Source organism: Tachypleus tridentatus, chromosome 1 (assembly GCF_004210375.1).
Source record: "Tachypleus tridentatus isolate NWPU-2018 chromosome 1, ASM421037v1, whole genome shotgun sequence".
Lineage (NCBI taxonomy): Eukaryota > Metazoa > Arthropoda > Merostomata > Xiphosura > Limulidae > Tachypleus > Tachypleus tridentatus.
In genome coordinates this window covers 65,317,781-65,332,705 of record NC_134825.1, presented here as the reverse complement: position 1 = coordinate 65,332,705, position 14,925 = coordinate 65,317,781, and the positions used below count along the sequence as shown (strand labels likewise).

Sequence of the window (14,925 nt, the reverse complement as noted above, 5' to 3'; positions counted from 1 at the left end):
ACACTTTATGACGTTATGAGCTCTGGTGTTGGACAAAACGTGTCCTCATCATGGCTGAAATATCATTAACACTCTATGATATTATGAGCTCTGGTGTTGGACAAAACGTGTCATCATCATGGCTGAAATATCATTAACACTCTATGACATTATGAGCTCTGGTGTTGGACAAAACGTGTCCTCATCATGGCTGAAATATCATTAACACTCTATGACGTTATGAGCTCTGGTGTTGGACAAAACGTGTCCTCATCATGGCTGAAATATCATTAACACTCTATGACGTTATGAGCTCTGGTGTTGGACAAAACGTGTCCTCATCATGGCTGAAATATCATTAACACTCTATGATATTATGAGCTCTGGTGTTGGACAAAACGTGTCCTCATCATGGCTGAAATATCATTAACACTCTATGATATTATGAGCTCTGGTGTTGGACAAAACGTGTCCTCATCATGGCTGAAATATCATTAACACTCTATGACATTATGAGCTCTGGTGTTGGACAAAACGTGTCCTCATCATGGCTGAAATATCATTAACACTCTATGACATTATGAGCTCTGGTGTTGGACAAAACGTGTCCTCATCATGGCTGAAATATCATTAACACTCTATGACATTATGAGCTCTGGTGTTGGACAAAACGTGTCCTCATCATGGCTGAAATATCATTAACACTCTTCTTCAAGGAAACCCTTAGGGAGGGAATAGGTAACTGGTATTTATAAACAAATATATGATAAACCTAATACTAGTGTTTCATGACAAATGTAACTTATTATAATAGCACTTTGCCAACAAACAGTAAGAGAACTACAAATGTGAAGCTTGCTTGTTCACTTTTTCATCTACTTAAACATCGATTACTTAAAAGTCACAAAAGCAAATCTACAAACCAATTAAATCATATTAATGACTAAAGTAATAAGCTAGCTAGTTAATTAATGTTTCTATACAATGTTTACACAGACCGTCAACCTCTATTCTGTATATTCCAGATCACTGAGGCAATACAAACATATACACAAGTAACATCTTACAGTAAGAACCTATATGTATAAATTTAAGTACATGGTCTTTACAATACACGTTTACGTTAAATTAACAAAAGTATTCTGGTAGCATACCTCTAAATATTAATTAGAATTATATTTACATCTGAACTCCACAATCCCATAGCTCACTTCTATTAAGTGATTAACCACTGTCACAGTCAGCGTTGTGTACTGCAACTATTTTTATAATGCTGCATTTCCTAGACTGATGGAATTCTGCAGCTCAGAATTATGTATATGCATTTTTTTTAAGAATAAAAAATATAAGCATTAGCAATTTCTTGAAGAAACGTTTAAGATAAGCGAGGTTATTTTATATTTGGATTCTACTCCGATAGTATATATTTAACGTACAATTCATTTGTTTCAGTTTGACATACATTCATAGGTTTCCACGCATCCAAAGATACAGACGTACATCATCATAACGTTATTGTAAATCGCCATAAAAGAGCTGTCAAATTCTAGACGAAATAAATAGATATATCTTGACGGGAATCACAGAACCGGTTTGGTACATGCCTTGTTGTCAGAAGCACATCATTTAGTCCGAGATTATTGTCAAATCGATGAGACAAATATGATCAAAATGGTCTATTCTTCTCCAGATATTCTGATCGTATATTAATATATGAGTGAGTGTGTGTGTAACTACAATGACAAGCCAGCCTCATACTCTTCTACACATCATTGATGAACGTAGTTATTCAAAGTCCGCATACATTCTTCTTGTAACGATTTCAACCATGGTAATGTACTGAATAAAACTTAAGCGTTGAAGTCTAACATCAATGTCGAAACCATTATTTGGAAAAAGTCTGTGTTTGTGTGTCCGCTTGTAACTAACAAACCGCTGGAGCAATCGTTATCAAACCTGGCATGTATCCTTGGGGCTCCTACGGAAGTAACACAGGGGGTCGTCGCCAAGATCCCCCCACGTCATTCCTGAGCATTCTTTACGGTTATCACTGGCATACCTCTGGGCCACTTTTCGCCTTTAGGGCCTTGCGTCGAGTGACATAGGAAATTAGCGCTTTTCCCCAGGGTACTCTGTGTCTCCCACGTGCGTTGAATGAGTACATCAGCTGGTATTGCATACATAAACACACACGACACACTATAAAACGTATTCAATAAAAAGAAACCTGTAATTAGTATTTTGTTTAGAATTACACAAAGCTACACAATGGTCTATCTGTGCTCTGCCCACCACGGATATTGAAACCTCATTCTAGCGGTGTGAGTCCGCAAACATACCGCTGTGTCACTGGGGGGTTGTAATCATTATTAACAGGTGACGTTTAAATTCAACATGATCAAGAGCTTTACAACGATTTCCCCACCTTTTGTTTCAGTAATTAAAAAGTACAAAGTTTGGGTCTATAATAGAAGCAGCCTATCTTATGCTTTAATTGCTTAAAAACATTTTTACTGATCACGGTATAAAACCTGCAATCATTATCGTTGAAGTATGTACCAGGAAGAAAATATTTAATCACGCACAAATAAATAATCAATCAAATTTACAGAACCTAACTCCCAATGTACTCCACACACTCATTCAATTTAACAGAAAATACCAATACGTAAATGGACAGATTTCAATTCAGTTCATAAACGAATATGAAATAGGAAACAACGGCTGATGCATCTCCACATCAAACTTCTAGTAGTGAATTTTTAATGAAATATGTGCTTTCACGTCATTCAGGTGATTAATATCATTAATTCTGCCAGGTCCAGCACCTAGCCCATTAATTAATGAGACTTATCTGGCACAGACAGCAGACTTCCAATGCGCTCGGTAAATTAACTGCAGTAAACTTACGCATCAGAGGATTAACACATTTCTGCCGAATCCTCCCAATTTTGGAAGCTTCACTATTCAACTCCCCAGTAATACATCACGGCGTGTTAAGTTCGCTAAAAAGCAATCAGTTATAATGAATCATGCATAAAACACTTCGTTAACCCTGTTGTCAATTTTTCATGAAAAACTTATATAACCCAGCTGCTGGTGAAATGAGATGTACACACGTCTTATCAAACTTTCGTCCTTATTCACTGATCCTGTTACCTAGCTGTTTCGTCCGTTCGATACATCAGGAACAGTGGCAAGTAATTCCAATTAGCGTGTTTGTTGCTCGTTTTATTTTCAACCAATGACGGAATACCTTTCAAGGAAATACGTGAAGTGTCTATGTGTCAGCTACCAATAGAATGGTCGGATGATAAATATGTAAGTTGTTAACATTTTCCTTGACTGAAATACCTGTTTTTCAATATTTCTTAATTTTTGTATATTTATTATTTCTAGATATTTGTTCTTCTGATACACCACGCAAGAATCTGTAATAGTTTGTTTGCAGTTAAGCGCAAAGCTGCACAATGGGCTATTTGTGATGTGCCCACCACGAATACAGAAACTCGATTTTTAGCGTTTTTAGCTTTCGGACTTACCCCTGAACCACTGGGAGCATAAATGTGAACAGATTGGTTTACTTGCAAACAAAGTTAAAATTGGAGGATATATTGAATGTCTAAAATAACAAGTGTAAGCTATTACATTTTATGCCTGAAAAAGATCAATTACAGTAAAAAGTAGTTTTGTAACATTTTAATGTAACAATTTAAGGTTTCACCTACTTTAACTTCTCTATTATTATTAACGTTATGATAGCGTAAAATAATGCAAGTAGAAAATACGAATTTAATGCAAAACTGTAAGGGCTTCCTCACAGAACCAGATAATAACTGTGCATGTATTAAATTTTGTGACAAATTATTTTGAACATCTTTCGGATATGTATCACGAAAGGTTTAATAGCAACGATTCATTATATTTCAGTTAGCAACGTGGCTTTACCATTTTTTGTTTTCTTCGACTTTTATTATATAAGTTGGTAAGATCAAAGAAAGAGTTAAGCTGTATCTTGGTTCACGTCTACTTCATACATTGTATTTCTCAAATGAAACTATTAATACGTTGTACAAAATAAAATGTGTTTGAAATATATAGATATATGCTTTCTGTTCAGAAAAAAAAAAGACAATTTTCATCTACCATGATTGTCATTAGATGGCGCTACGTTAGAAGTGTCGTATTCTCTGTTATATATGTATCTCGAGGCTCTACGAACTTTAAACTTAGTTATTTCTATTGTACAGTGTTTCGAATCAAGCAATAGATCTAATGTGATATTTATCGTTCGAACAGCTAAGTTTGAGGAAAAACTCATACACAGAGACTGATCCTCAACTGTTAAGCCTAAAATGCATGAAAGATAAACTGTGAAACTATGTGGACTTCTGTCGTTTTCTTTGATTTGAAACAAAACGTTTTTTCGCTTCCATACGTCGTCTAATGAAGGTCGCAGCATGAAGTCCGAAACACCGTCTTTAAGTTAAGAAAAACAACAGAAGTCCGTAGCACACTCAGTTCATATGCTGAGCACACCGTCTGATTCTAGTTTAAAAGAAAAACAGTGAAATCATCTACGTCATCAAGTTCCGTTAAGATACTTGTGTTGACCACACAAAAGTCATCTATAGGCACAATGATACAACAAGACATTAAATGAATAAAGAAGACATTTAGAATACTCATGAATATAGAAACAAAAAGATATACTTTAAATCTACAAGATTGCACAGTGCGAGATAACTGGTGATCGCTGTCATTGTAAATAGCAGAATAAAAATAAAAGTACCAGTTGAAAAGCTAACAACAGTGCTGCACAGGAAACACTGTCTTGTGAAGCATATCTATTAATACTTTGAATGTTTCAATTGTTGTGGTCTAACGAATATTTAAATAATTATTGTTTCTTATAATGAATAGTGCAAACATAATAAAGAAAACTGATTAGTGCTCAAACCCAATTCAGGTTATCATCAATTATATTTCAAAATGCTTTGGTTATTTGTTTTTGAATTTCGCGTAAAGCTACACAGAGCTATCTGTGCTCTTCGTCCTTAATTCAGCAGTGTAATATTAGAGGGAAGATGTCCCCGTTGGGAAAGCGGTAATTCTTCTGATTTGCGACATTAAATTCAAGGATTCGATTCCCCTCGGTGGACACAGCAGATAACCCGATGAGGCTTTGCTATGAGAAAAAGACACACTAAAGGGAAGACAGCTAGTCATCACGACCCACCGCCAACGAATAATGAAATTGATCGTTACTTTATAATGCCATCATGGCTGAAAAGGAAAACATGTTTAGTTTAACGGCGATTCAAATTGAGAGTCGAGCGCCTGAACCACCTGCCTGTGCTAAGCCAACTATACTGGTTAATTATCATGCAGGTTCAGTAGATTTACGGGCGAAGGAATGGTATATAAGTATTATTATTTGGATTATATAGGAGGGTTATATAGTTCGGTTGTAGGACAAGTGCCCCCGTAGGAAAACTGCTCCCCAGACAACTGTTCCCCACCATATATATTCTTATATTATAGAACTGACTAAAAAAGACAACACATTTATCATATTTTATAGAAGAATGAATTATATAAGAAACATTTAACCCTCTCCTCTCGCCCCCGCCATACTTTACTGCATACTTCACGAGGTTTTAGTAATTCACGTAACACATAAGAAGCGGTATCAAGAATCAACTATTCGGATATCAAACACTGTAGAAGATTTTGAAAACCACAATTTTTCAGACGTTTTGAGGGGAACAAGCCATAGCTTACAGTTCAAGTGTACGTACATAACTTCACATAGTTCAGCAGTTTCATTTTATTATAATAAACAAACTATAACACGAAACCATGAAACCTGTGTTATTTTGTCCTACTTAAACGGTTTTAGATAATTCATTCTTCTACGAAATATGTGTGTGTTTTTTCTTCCTATTTTAGTCAGTTATATCCATAAAATAAGATATAGCTACTGAGACAGTTGATGAGGGGGACAATTGTCAGGTTACCATATAGTTCCTAATCCACTATTGTATATTAATATCTGAGAGTAATTAATGATTAGTAATTAGTGAGAAACTGAGTGATGTTCTTAATAGCAATATAGGGTGATATTTTCATTTTACTAATTAGTTTTTAGGAGTATCTATGATGCCCACGGGAGGCAGTAAACGATGAGTAATAGTGAGATTTGGGGCGTTGTGGGTCCTAATCCTTGACTGACACTGTAACTTGCTTCCCAGTTTTGCATATATTGTTTTGATTATGTTTGACAGTCGGAATACTCCCCAATGCTTTTGGGTACTATATCCGCACTTTCACTTTATGCTTTTGTAAATATGGTAACTTTTAAATTGCTTTGTTATAGTTTTACAGAACAAGTGGTCATATTCAATAACATTTCAATAGCAACTGTAATCAACATAATTTAACGGTAACTGCTAATAAGTATACAAGATTGCTTTGCTACCCCTTATAAAAAAAACTATACAGATATGTATATGTCAACATTTATATCTGCTGTAGTATTTACAAATTTTGTAACTATTTCATTAAGTAAATTAGTTAATTAATTAAAGGTATTCGAAACTTTTACTCACCATCTCATAGCAGTGAAATATTTTAACCGTTATGGTCTAATGAAATAACTTTTAGATATAGCTCTCCGATAGAACACACAAATTGTGTCTCAACGAACTTTTTTAACAGTGTAAAGCTTCTTGAAATCTCAGGGGTAAATATAAAGGTTTATAACGATAAATATCGGATTTCGATACCCGCATTAAGCAAAGCATAGACAACCCATTGTGCAGCTTTGCGCTTAACAATAATAAACAGTATATAGTTTGGCATGGACAGGGGGTTAGAGCGCTTGACTCGCAATCTGAGGGCCACGGGATCGAATCCCCGTCACACCAAACAAGCTCGCTCTTTCAGTCGTGGGGGCGTTATAAAGTTACAGTCAATCCCACTAGTCGTTGCTAAAAGTGTAGCCCCAGAGTTGACGGTGGGTGGTGATGAATAGCTGCCTTCCTTCTAGTCTATAATCTATCACTATTAAATTAGGAAATGCGAGCGCAGATAGCCCTTACATAGCTTTGCGTGAAATTTAAAATAACTCTTTTAAGAAACAAATAACCTACTCACTTTTTATTGACGGAAAAGACGGAGTTAATTGAACATTTTTGCGACGGTAGTTTAAAAATGTTTTTGGTTAAAAGCTAGAGAACAGTCAAAATCATTACCTGACACTGCTTCAGAATTTTTAATGCCTTTTACAATTTCTTACTGTTGTGAAACTCCCTTTTAAACTGAAAAAACAAATACAAATAAAGGCTGAATGTTGAACCCGACCTTCGCGTGAACTTGACGAAAATTACACCAGATTTCTTTTCAAATACGTCTGAAACCTATTGCATCCTTTTAAACAAAAAGCGGTAACTGACCCTCAAAAGGTCGAGAATCGCTGGGCAAGAGTACAGGCAACTTTTCAACAGTACTCACCGCTAACATTTGGGCTATCCGGTCCGTGTGTGTGTGTTTTTCTTATAGCAAAGCCACATCGGGTTATCTGCTGAGCCCACCGAGGGAAATCGAACCCCTGATTTTAGCGTTGTAAATCCGTAGACTTACCGCTGTACTAGCGGGGGCCACTATCCGGTCTGATCGTGCCATTTAACCTTAGTGTGCGGGAACGAATCGCGATCCATGAATTCTCGTTAGGGCACGCTAACCATGTCCAGATACATTGATAAAAGATGCAACATAAAGTCCAATTTGTAATTTCGAAAGATATTTTCTTTGCATTATTTATAATATACTTTAGCGATGCATTAAGTAACTTTTAACAACATCTTTACAATCCACATCAAAGCACGAGGCGAATTTAGTTTACTTACGATTTTATTGGAAGTGTTTAATAGAAAGACATTTCTTCTGGGTATAAAGCTACAGAACATGATACCTACATTTAGTCCACCGGACTTTTGTGTTGTAAGTCCGTAGACTTACCTCTGATCCACCAGCAGTAGTCTCGAGATGTAACCCCTAAACCCTACACACACAAAACAGACCTTTCTGGCGTAAAAAACAGTCTTTTTGAATGAAGGGAATTTTTTAGAGAAAAATGGATCATTTTTCCTCAGAAAAATAGCTCACAGTTAACTTAATAAATACGCTTTTCTTTGTATGTCACGTGCAGTAAATTACTAGGCTTCCATAACCATTGTAAATTATAGATTCGTCATATTTAGCAGAATTAGGATTTTGTTGGGGGTCCTTTAATTTGCTTGTCATCATTTAAGAGCATGGTTTACCAGGCTTTCTTTGCATGCGTGCGCGCGTGTGTGTGTAACGTAGAGCTACAATTATCAATAAATATCTTTTAATGTAGTAAAACAGTCGGAAACTAACAAAAAATAATGTGTTATACTCAGTAAAAGGAATGGGTAAACTTGTATTCGGTAAATAATACAATTTTTGTTTTCTGTTCAAAGTCTAAAACTAAGTACTTTGTTAGCAAATTTATTGTAACTTTTAATCAACAATACACAAAATTTAGATAAAGTTAAGAACAAAAGTTTATTTCTGTATAAAAGAAAATGTTTTATTAATTACGTTTAGTTATTTTTCTTCTGCATGTGTTTTCTTCGGGTCTTTGTGCTCCGTGTTTCACTCTGAAGATCATCTATGGATACGAAACCAATTAGAAGGATAAAGCATTCTAAGATTTTAGATTTTTGTTTTATTTGAAATTATGAAGTTTGTTTGTTGTTGGGTTTGTTTTGTTTTTAATTTCGCGCAAAGCTACACGAGGGGTAAATTTATTCGTCTTTTAACATTTCCTTCAAACTTCCCGTACAATGATACTTAATGCTTAGCTGTTTATCACAACTTTTCTGTGTTTGGTTTGTTTTGAACTTCGCGCAAAGCTACAAGAGGGCTATCTGCGCTAGCCGTCCTTAATTTAGCAGTGTAAGACTAGAGGGAAGTAGCTAGTCATCACAACCCACCGCCAACTCTTGGGCTACTCTTTTACCAACGAATAGTGGGATTGACCGTCACATTATAACGTCCCCATGGCTGAAAGGGCGAGCAGGTTTGGTGCGAAGGGAAATTGAACACGCGACCCTCAGATTACGAGTCGAACGCATTAACCACCTGGCAATGCCTGCGATGAAGTAAACCGTAGTGTGTATGTGTATCACGAGCGTCTTTACTAACGTATTGCATTTGTATTTAATGTGTAAACGACAGATGAAGTAAGTATCACACTTCAACCTGATATTACGTACATGTTTCAAAGTTTGTTTGTTTGTATTTAAAGTTAAGGACAAAGCTACATAATAAGCTATTTGTGCTTTGCCCACCGCGAGTACTGAAACCCAGTTTTTAAAAGTATTTCTTTTTAGCAGTAATTCTTCATCCGATGTCACGATGTCAGTCCAATAGACGCCGCTGTGTCGATATGCTTATTTACAAAGTCTATGGGCACCTATATTTGGCCTAAGGTTTTTCAGATGCCTAAAGAATGGCCTTATAATACATACTGCAATAAACTAAGACACAATGACAAAATAATATCCAGTTTCATGGGACACAATTCAAACCTTACAGACGCCCTTCCTATGACTGTGTTTGTTTCTGATCTATTTTCTATCTTTCCAAGATAAGCAAGTTTAAGTGTCTTAGCATTTTTCCTAAGACTTCATAAGTGTATAAAAATTACTGTTTTCTAGCCTATTGTTAAATTATGTTTACCTAAATATATGCAAGTAATTTCTACCATGTTGTCAAGTTATGTTTACAAAAATATATACAATTTTTTAGCCTATTGTAAAATTATGATTACATAAATATATGCAACTATATTCTATTCTATTGTGAAATTACGTCTACATAAATATATGTGACTATTTTTAGTCTATTTACTTATTTCTATAGGTGCAAATATTGATACGGTTTCCTAACCTGGTTTTTGTTTCTTCTTATGTGTATAAAAGTCTATTGTCTAGCTAGCTTGTTATTTTGTTCTCAATTTGAGTGTGTTCCCAATTTTATATTGAATTTCTTCTTAAGTACACACATTTGACTGTGTTTTCTATACGATTTATACTTTAAAGTTTTTTAATTGTTGTTATTGTCTAAAACCTTTAAAAACAGATTTTTTTTAAACGCAGTAATTGTGCTTCTATATCACGTTAAATTACAATTAACAGTGAAGAAAGCGTACAGGAAAACCCTTTTCGGCAATATCGGCCTCATATTGTTAAAAAAAACAACATACGACTTGATAAGCCGTCATCCATCAGCCTTAATGCTGGGGATTGTTGGACGACTCCAAGCGAATGCCTCATTAGGAAATCGTAATTAAAACAAGATACTGGTGTTAGGGACTCATGAAAAACAATCTTTTACTAGAAACGTGATTCCGAATTCATTATTTTTTATATCATACTGTATGTGGATGGTTTTACCGTAAATCTCGGGCTCGCAAATAAAAAATTTAAAACCCGTAACGCACACATTGTCTCAAAACTGCTGGTAATTTGTCATCATCAGAGAAGTAGAACAACTCTTCCAAATGGTTGAAAAAAACAACAAAGAGAATAGAAGAAAAAACGTGAAATAAACAAAAGGCGAGCGATTACGGTGTTGTATATACATTGCACCTGTTTTGCAGAACCGTTTGTCATTTTTCATGGCATACTCAGAACAAAGTGCAATACTTCCATACTCAATGAAGTATACAAAGGAAGGAGAGAAGTCGAATGAAAAAAAAATGTTACAAAAACTAGAAACATCAGAGTTTTTTGGATCATTGGATATTTTACACAGGAGTTCGTCACTGAACAATCACTGAGGTATGGCACGTGCACTAGGAAAACGGAACTTGCGCTTCTATAATGGTGCTAACTAATGATGTGAAACATGCATTAGCGCAAGTTTCGGCATAAAAGTTGACAAATGCATAGAAGTCGAACAAAATATCACACAACTGCTGCCGACACCAATGGATGTATGGTAATCGCGGCAGGTTTCATAACATGACGTCAACATTCTCAAGAACTATATATTCTACTACTAAAGGTTGTCTGTCGAATTCCTTAAATATCAGCCATTTTCACACCAGTGTACAGCTGGATAGAAAATAAAATAAACGTAAATAGTTTTATTTATAATAACAACAAGTTAGATAATTCGAATTATAGTTATTTTATTAATAGCTCCGAAACCTATTTTTTAATAAAGAATTCTTCTATTTTTAGAATCAGTAAAAAAATAAACTGTAATAAATTACATAATGTAAAATAACCGTAATTCGATCTTGGCTGCATAAACGTACAAAAGCTGTCCTTACAGTTCTCGGCAGTTTGGTGCATATAAACAGACTGTCAGTGCAGTTTTGGCTATGTAAAAATATATAAAACTGATCTCACAAATCAAAGTAATTTATTGTTTGTTTGTTTTGTAATTTCGCACAAAGCTACAGGGCTATCTGCGCTAGCCGTCCTTAATTTAGCAGTGTAAGACTAGAGGGAAGTAGCTAGTCATCACAACCCACCGCCAACTCTTGGGCTACTCTTTTACCAACGAAAAGTGGGATTGACCGTCACATTATAACGCCCCCACGGCTGAGAGGGCGAGCATGTTTTGGCGCGACTCGGGCGCGAACCCGCGACCCTCATATTACGAAGCGCACGCCTTAACGCGCTAGGCCATGCCAGGCCGTAATTTATTGTACATACAAGAATAATAAAAAAGGCCAGCAAGTGGTATGTCAACCAGCTGAAGAGTCCAAGGTTTTTTCAGGGCAATTTTCAATGTCACCAAGGGTGAATCCACCAGCGGAATATCTACTTGTAGATAACTTCCACAGTGACGGTAAACAACATGAGATCGACACCTCATGGAACCAAAATTGACAGAAAAGAAAACTGGGAGAATTTAAAATTTAGATAAAGTAAATAACAAAGATTTGGTTGACTGCACTTCAATTACGTAATAACTGCTTACCAGGAGTTTGCTAAATATTTTCTACAAAAAATTACAATTAATATTATCAACACGGTATGCGCTCTACTGTGTGTTCCCCCAGTTTATGTTCTGTATTGACTATATTAATTAAGTTCTTTACACTAATTAAACTATCACGTCCTGGAAAACAACCGACTCAGCAGAATTTATGTTAGTTAGAAAGCTGTAAGTATCGAATAAAGAAAATTAAACGTTATCTGTAGCTACTATGTTAAGTGGCAAAAATTTTTCATAATATCTTTATTGAAGGCTGTACAAAAGTAGCAAAATAATACCTTTCGGTTAAAAATAATTTATCTCACGTAAAAGATTGTCACGTTTTAGCTAGATGTCCACAGAATATGGAATTAGATAAAGCAAATAATTATGCTACATTATTTTTTAAATTTATCTTTCATAGTGTATGTCATTATTCACCTTTTATTGTTTTTAGTTTAAAAGAAAAATTTTGACTTTTTGATTTAGTGAACAGAAGTTCAAAGGCCATCGTGCATGAAACTGACCAGTTTGCTGATATTCATCATCCAGCTATCAAAATTTGCCGCCAGCATATGAAAAAGAATAACAAGAGAAACACAAAGATGACCAGCGACCATGAAAGTTGCCAGATTGAAACCATCACGTTGGATCATCAATTCCCAGACCAAACGTATAACGAACTGGTGTTCACTAAGACATGGGAAGAACAGGACCAGTTCACCATGCTCAGTGCTTTAGCCACCTTTGTTTGTATCGTTTTCTACATAATTAACTTTGGTACAGATGTAGCAGTGAGCTACTTTCTTTATGTGGAAGATAACCTGTGGTGGTTCGGTTTCACGGCAGCAGCCACGGCGGTTCCAGCATTAACAGTTAACATATTTAGTATCCGCTGGTACCTCAAGGAAATAAAGGCCCACACACACTTTCGACCTCATATAACGAAACTTGACTGGGTGGTCCGTGTTTTCTTCCACATTCTTCTCCTTGGACCAGTAATCAGGTAAAGCTTATTACAAATGACCTGAACTACAAAAACTATGTTCAAACCTTTACTAAGTTTGAATTTAGGTGATTTTGTCAATGGTAACAGAGTACTGTATATTAAAGAAAAGATTGGTCTCAAAGTATAATTTCAAGTGTTACAAATTCATTCACTGAGACAAGTTCTAAAAATATAAACCCTTTCATCTGATTGGTTTGGTTTGTCTTGAATTTTGCGCAAAGCTACACATGGGCTATCTGCGCTAGCCGTTCCTAATTGAGCAGTGTGAGACTAGAGGGAAGGCAGCTAGTCATCACCACCCACCGCCAACTGATGAGCTACTCTTTTACCAACGAATAGTGGGATTGACCATGACATTATAACGCTCCCACGAATGAAAGGGCGAGCATGTTTGATGTGACGGGGATTCGAACCCGCGACCGTCAGATTACAAGTCATAACTACCTGGCTGTGCCGGGCTGTTTTGTGAAGTAGTACTATTCTATCACACAACTCTCTGAATACTATAAAATAGAAGTGAATTAAATTACTGTATAAAAGGTTTGATTAACATAACACACGTTTAAAATGGGTTTAGATGGGAATTGTACAGTTTATTTAGAAGTTTAGAAATATTTATGTAGTAACCCCAATAAAAATAATATTTTTCAATATATTTACCAAACGTTATTAATAATTACAACCAAAATTACACGTGTTAGATTTCCCTCACAACAATTGAATACAAGATTACACGTTTTCGTTTATCTTTACGACAAGCGAATGGTGTAATGAGTCAACAGAAAGCACCAGTTTTGATATAGATAAATAGTGCGGGTGATTTAATTTCCGCGAGTCCATGAGACTATGTATGATATATTACAGGCGTGATACACGAAATCTATTGAAACAGGAATTAACGCAGCCATTATAAAATACGTTCCGTGGCCGATAACGAACACGATCTTTTAATGAAGTCATAAAACATAAAAAAAACTGAAACCAACCTGACAGATCACAAATGTTTTTACAGCTGCTTGAATCATGTCAGTTTTGCACTCTTATGTTTTACTGTCTAAAATGTGCAACCTAATATATTTCTTTATAATAAATAAAGGGATGCAGGGAAGTCCGGGGAAAATAATTGTTAGATAGAACATGACGTCATGTTCATAATTAATGTAGTGTTAACGTTACTTATTCACATCAAAAGCGCATGAAATTTTTCATACTCATTAGTGCATTAAACAAATTCACCAATCCTTCAAGCATTACTTGACATTAAAAAATCCACGTCTAAAAATATCTTCGAGGAATTTCAAGTTTCTATATACGTCGAGGAAAAATATAATATTTACATTCTAACACTTCTGAATTTTAATTCAGACCTCTTCAAAACATATTACCGTGAGATCTAAGGATGCTATTTAAATTGGTGAATATTAAACGCTTTTTAAGTGTGTCTAATGTATTCAAAGCAATCCCTGGAAGTAAGTAAGTGTTTATATTTCCTGAAGTAAAGCTATACCTGCAAGTAATTATCGCTGTTCAAATAACTTGTTCTTGAAACAGTATCCCAAAGATAAACAGAACTTAACTGCCTTTAAGTGTATAAGATACATTTTACTTGGACCAATTATACAAATAATTTGGCGATGTTTCTTTATAATTTTACTCTATGGACGTCACAGTTCATTAATAAGTCATCTCGATACTTTCTATCTAAAATTGCAAAGTTGAATTCATTAGTTTTATATTGTTACTAAGAAAGAGAGAGAGCGTTACACCAAACATTCTCGCCCTTTCAGCCGTGGGGACGTTGTAATGTTACGGTCTGTCCCATTATTCGTTGGTAAAAGAGTAGCCCAAGAGTTGATGGTGAGTGGTGATGACTAGTTGCCTTCCCTCTAGTCTTACATTGCTAACTTAGGGAC

The 14,925-nt window shown here is 35.4% G+C and overlaps 2 protein-coding genes across 11 annotated transcripts in view; one reads left to right on the top strand and one right to left on the bottom strand.

The window, feature by feature from the left end:
• LOC143250628 (uncharacterized) overlaps nt 1-14,925 on the bottom strand; it is a 113,687-nt gene that overhangs the window by 45,628 nt on the left and 53,134 nt on the right. The window lies entirely within an intron of this gene.
• Nucleotides 1-14,925, top strand: part of LOC143250670 (XK-related protein 4-like) — a 31,200-nt gene that overhangs the window by 12,450 nt on the left and 3,825 nt on the right. The window contains exon 2 of the mRNA XM_076501559.1: nt 12,493-13,009. Within this exon, the coding sequence (XP_076357674.1) occupies nt 12,493-13,009 (517 nt within the window). The remainder of the gene's footprint in view (nt 1-12,492; nt 13,010-14,925) is intronic.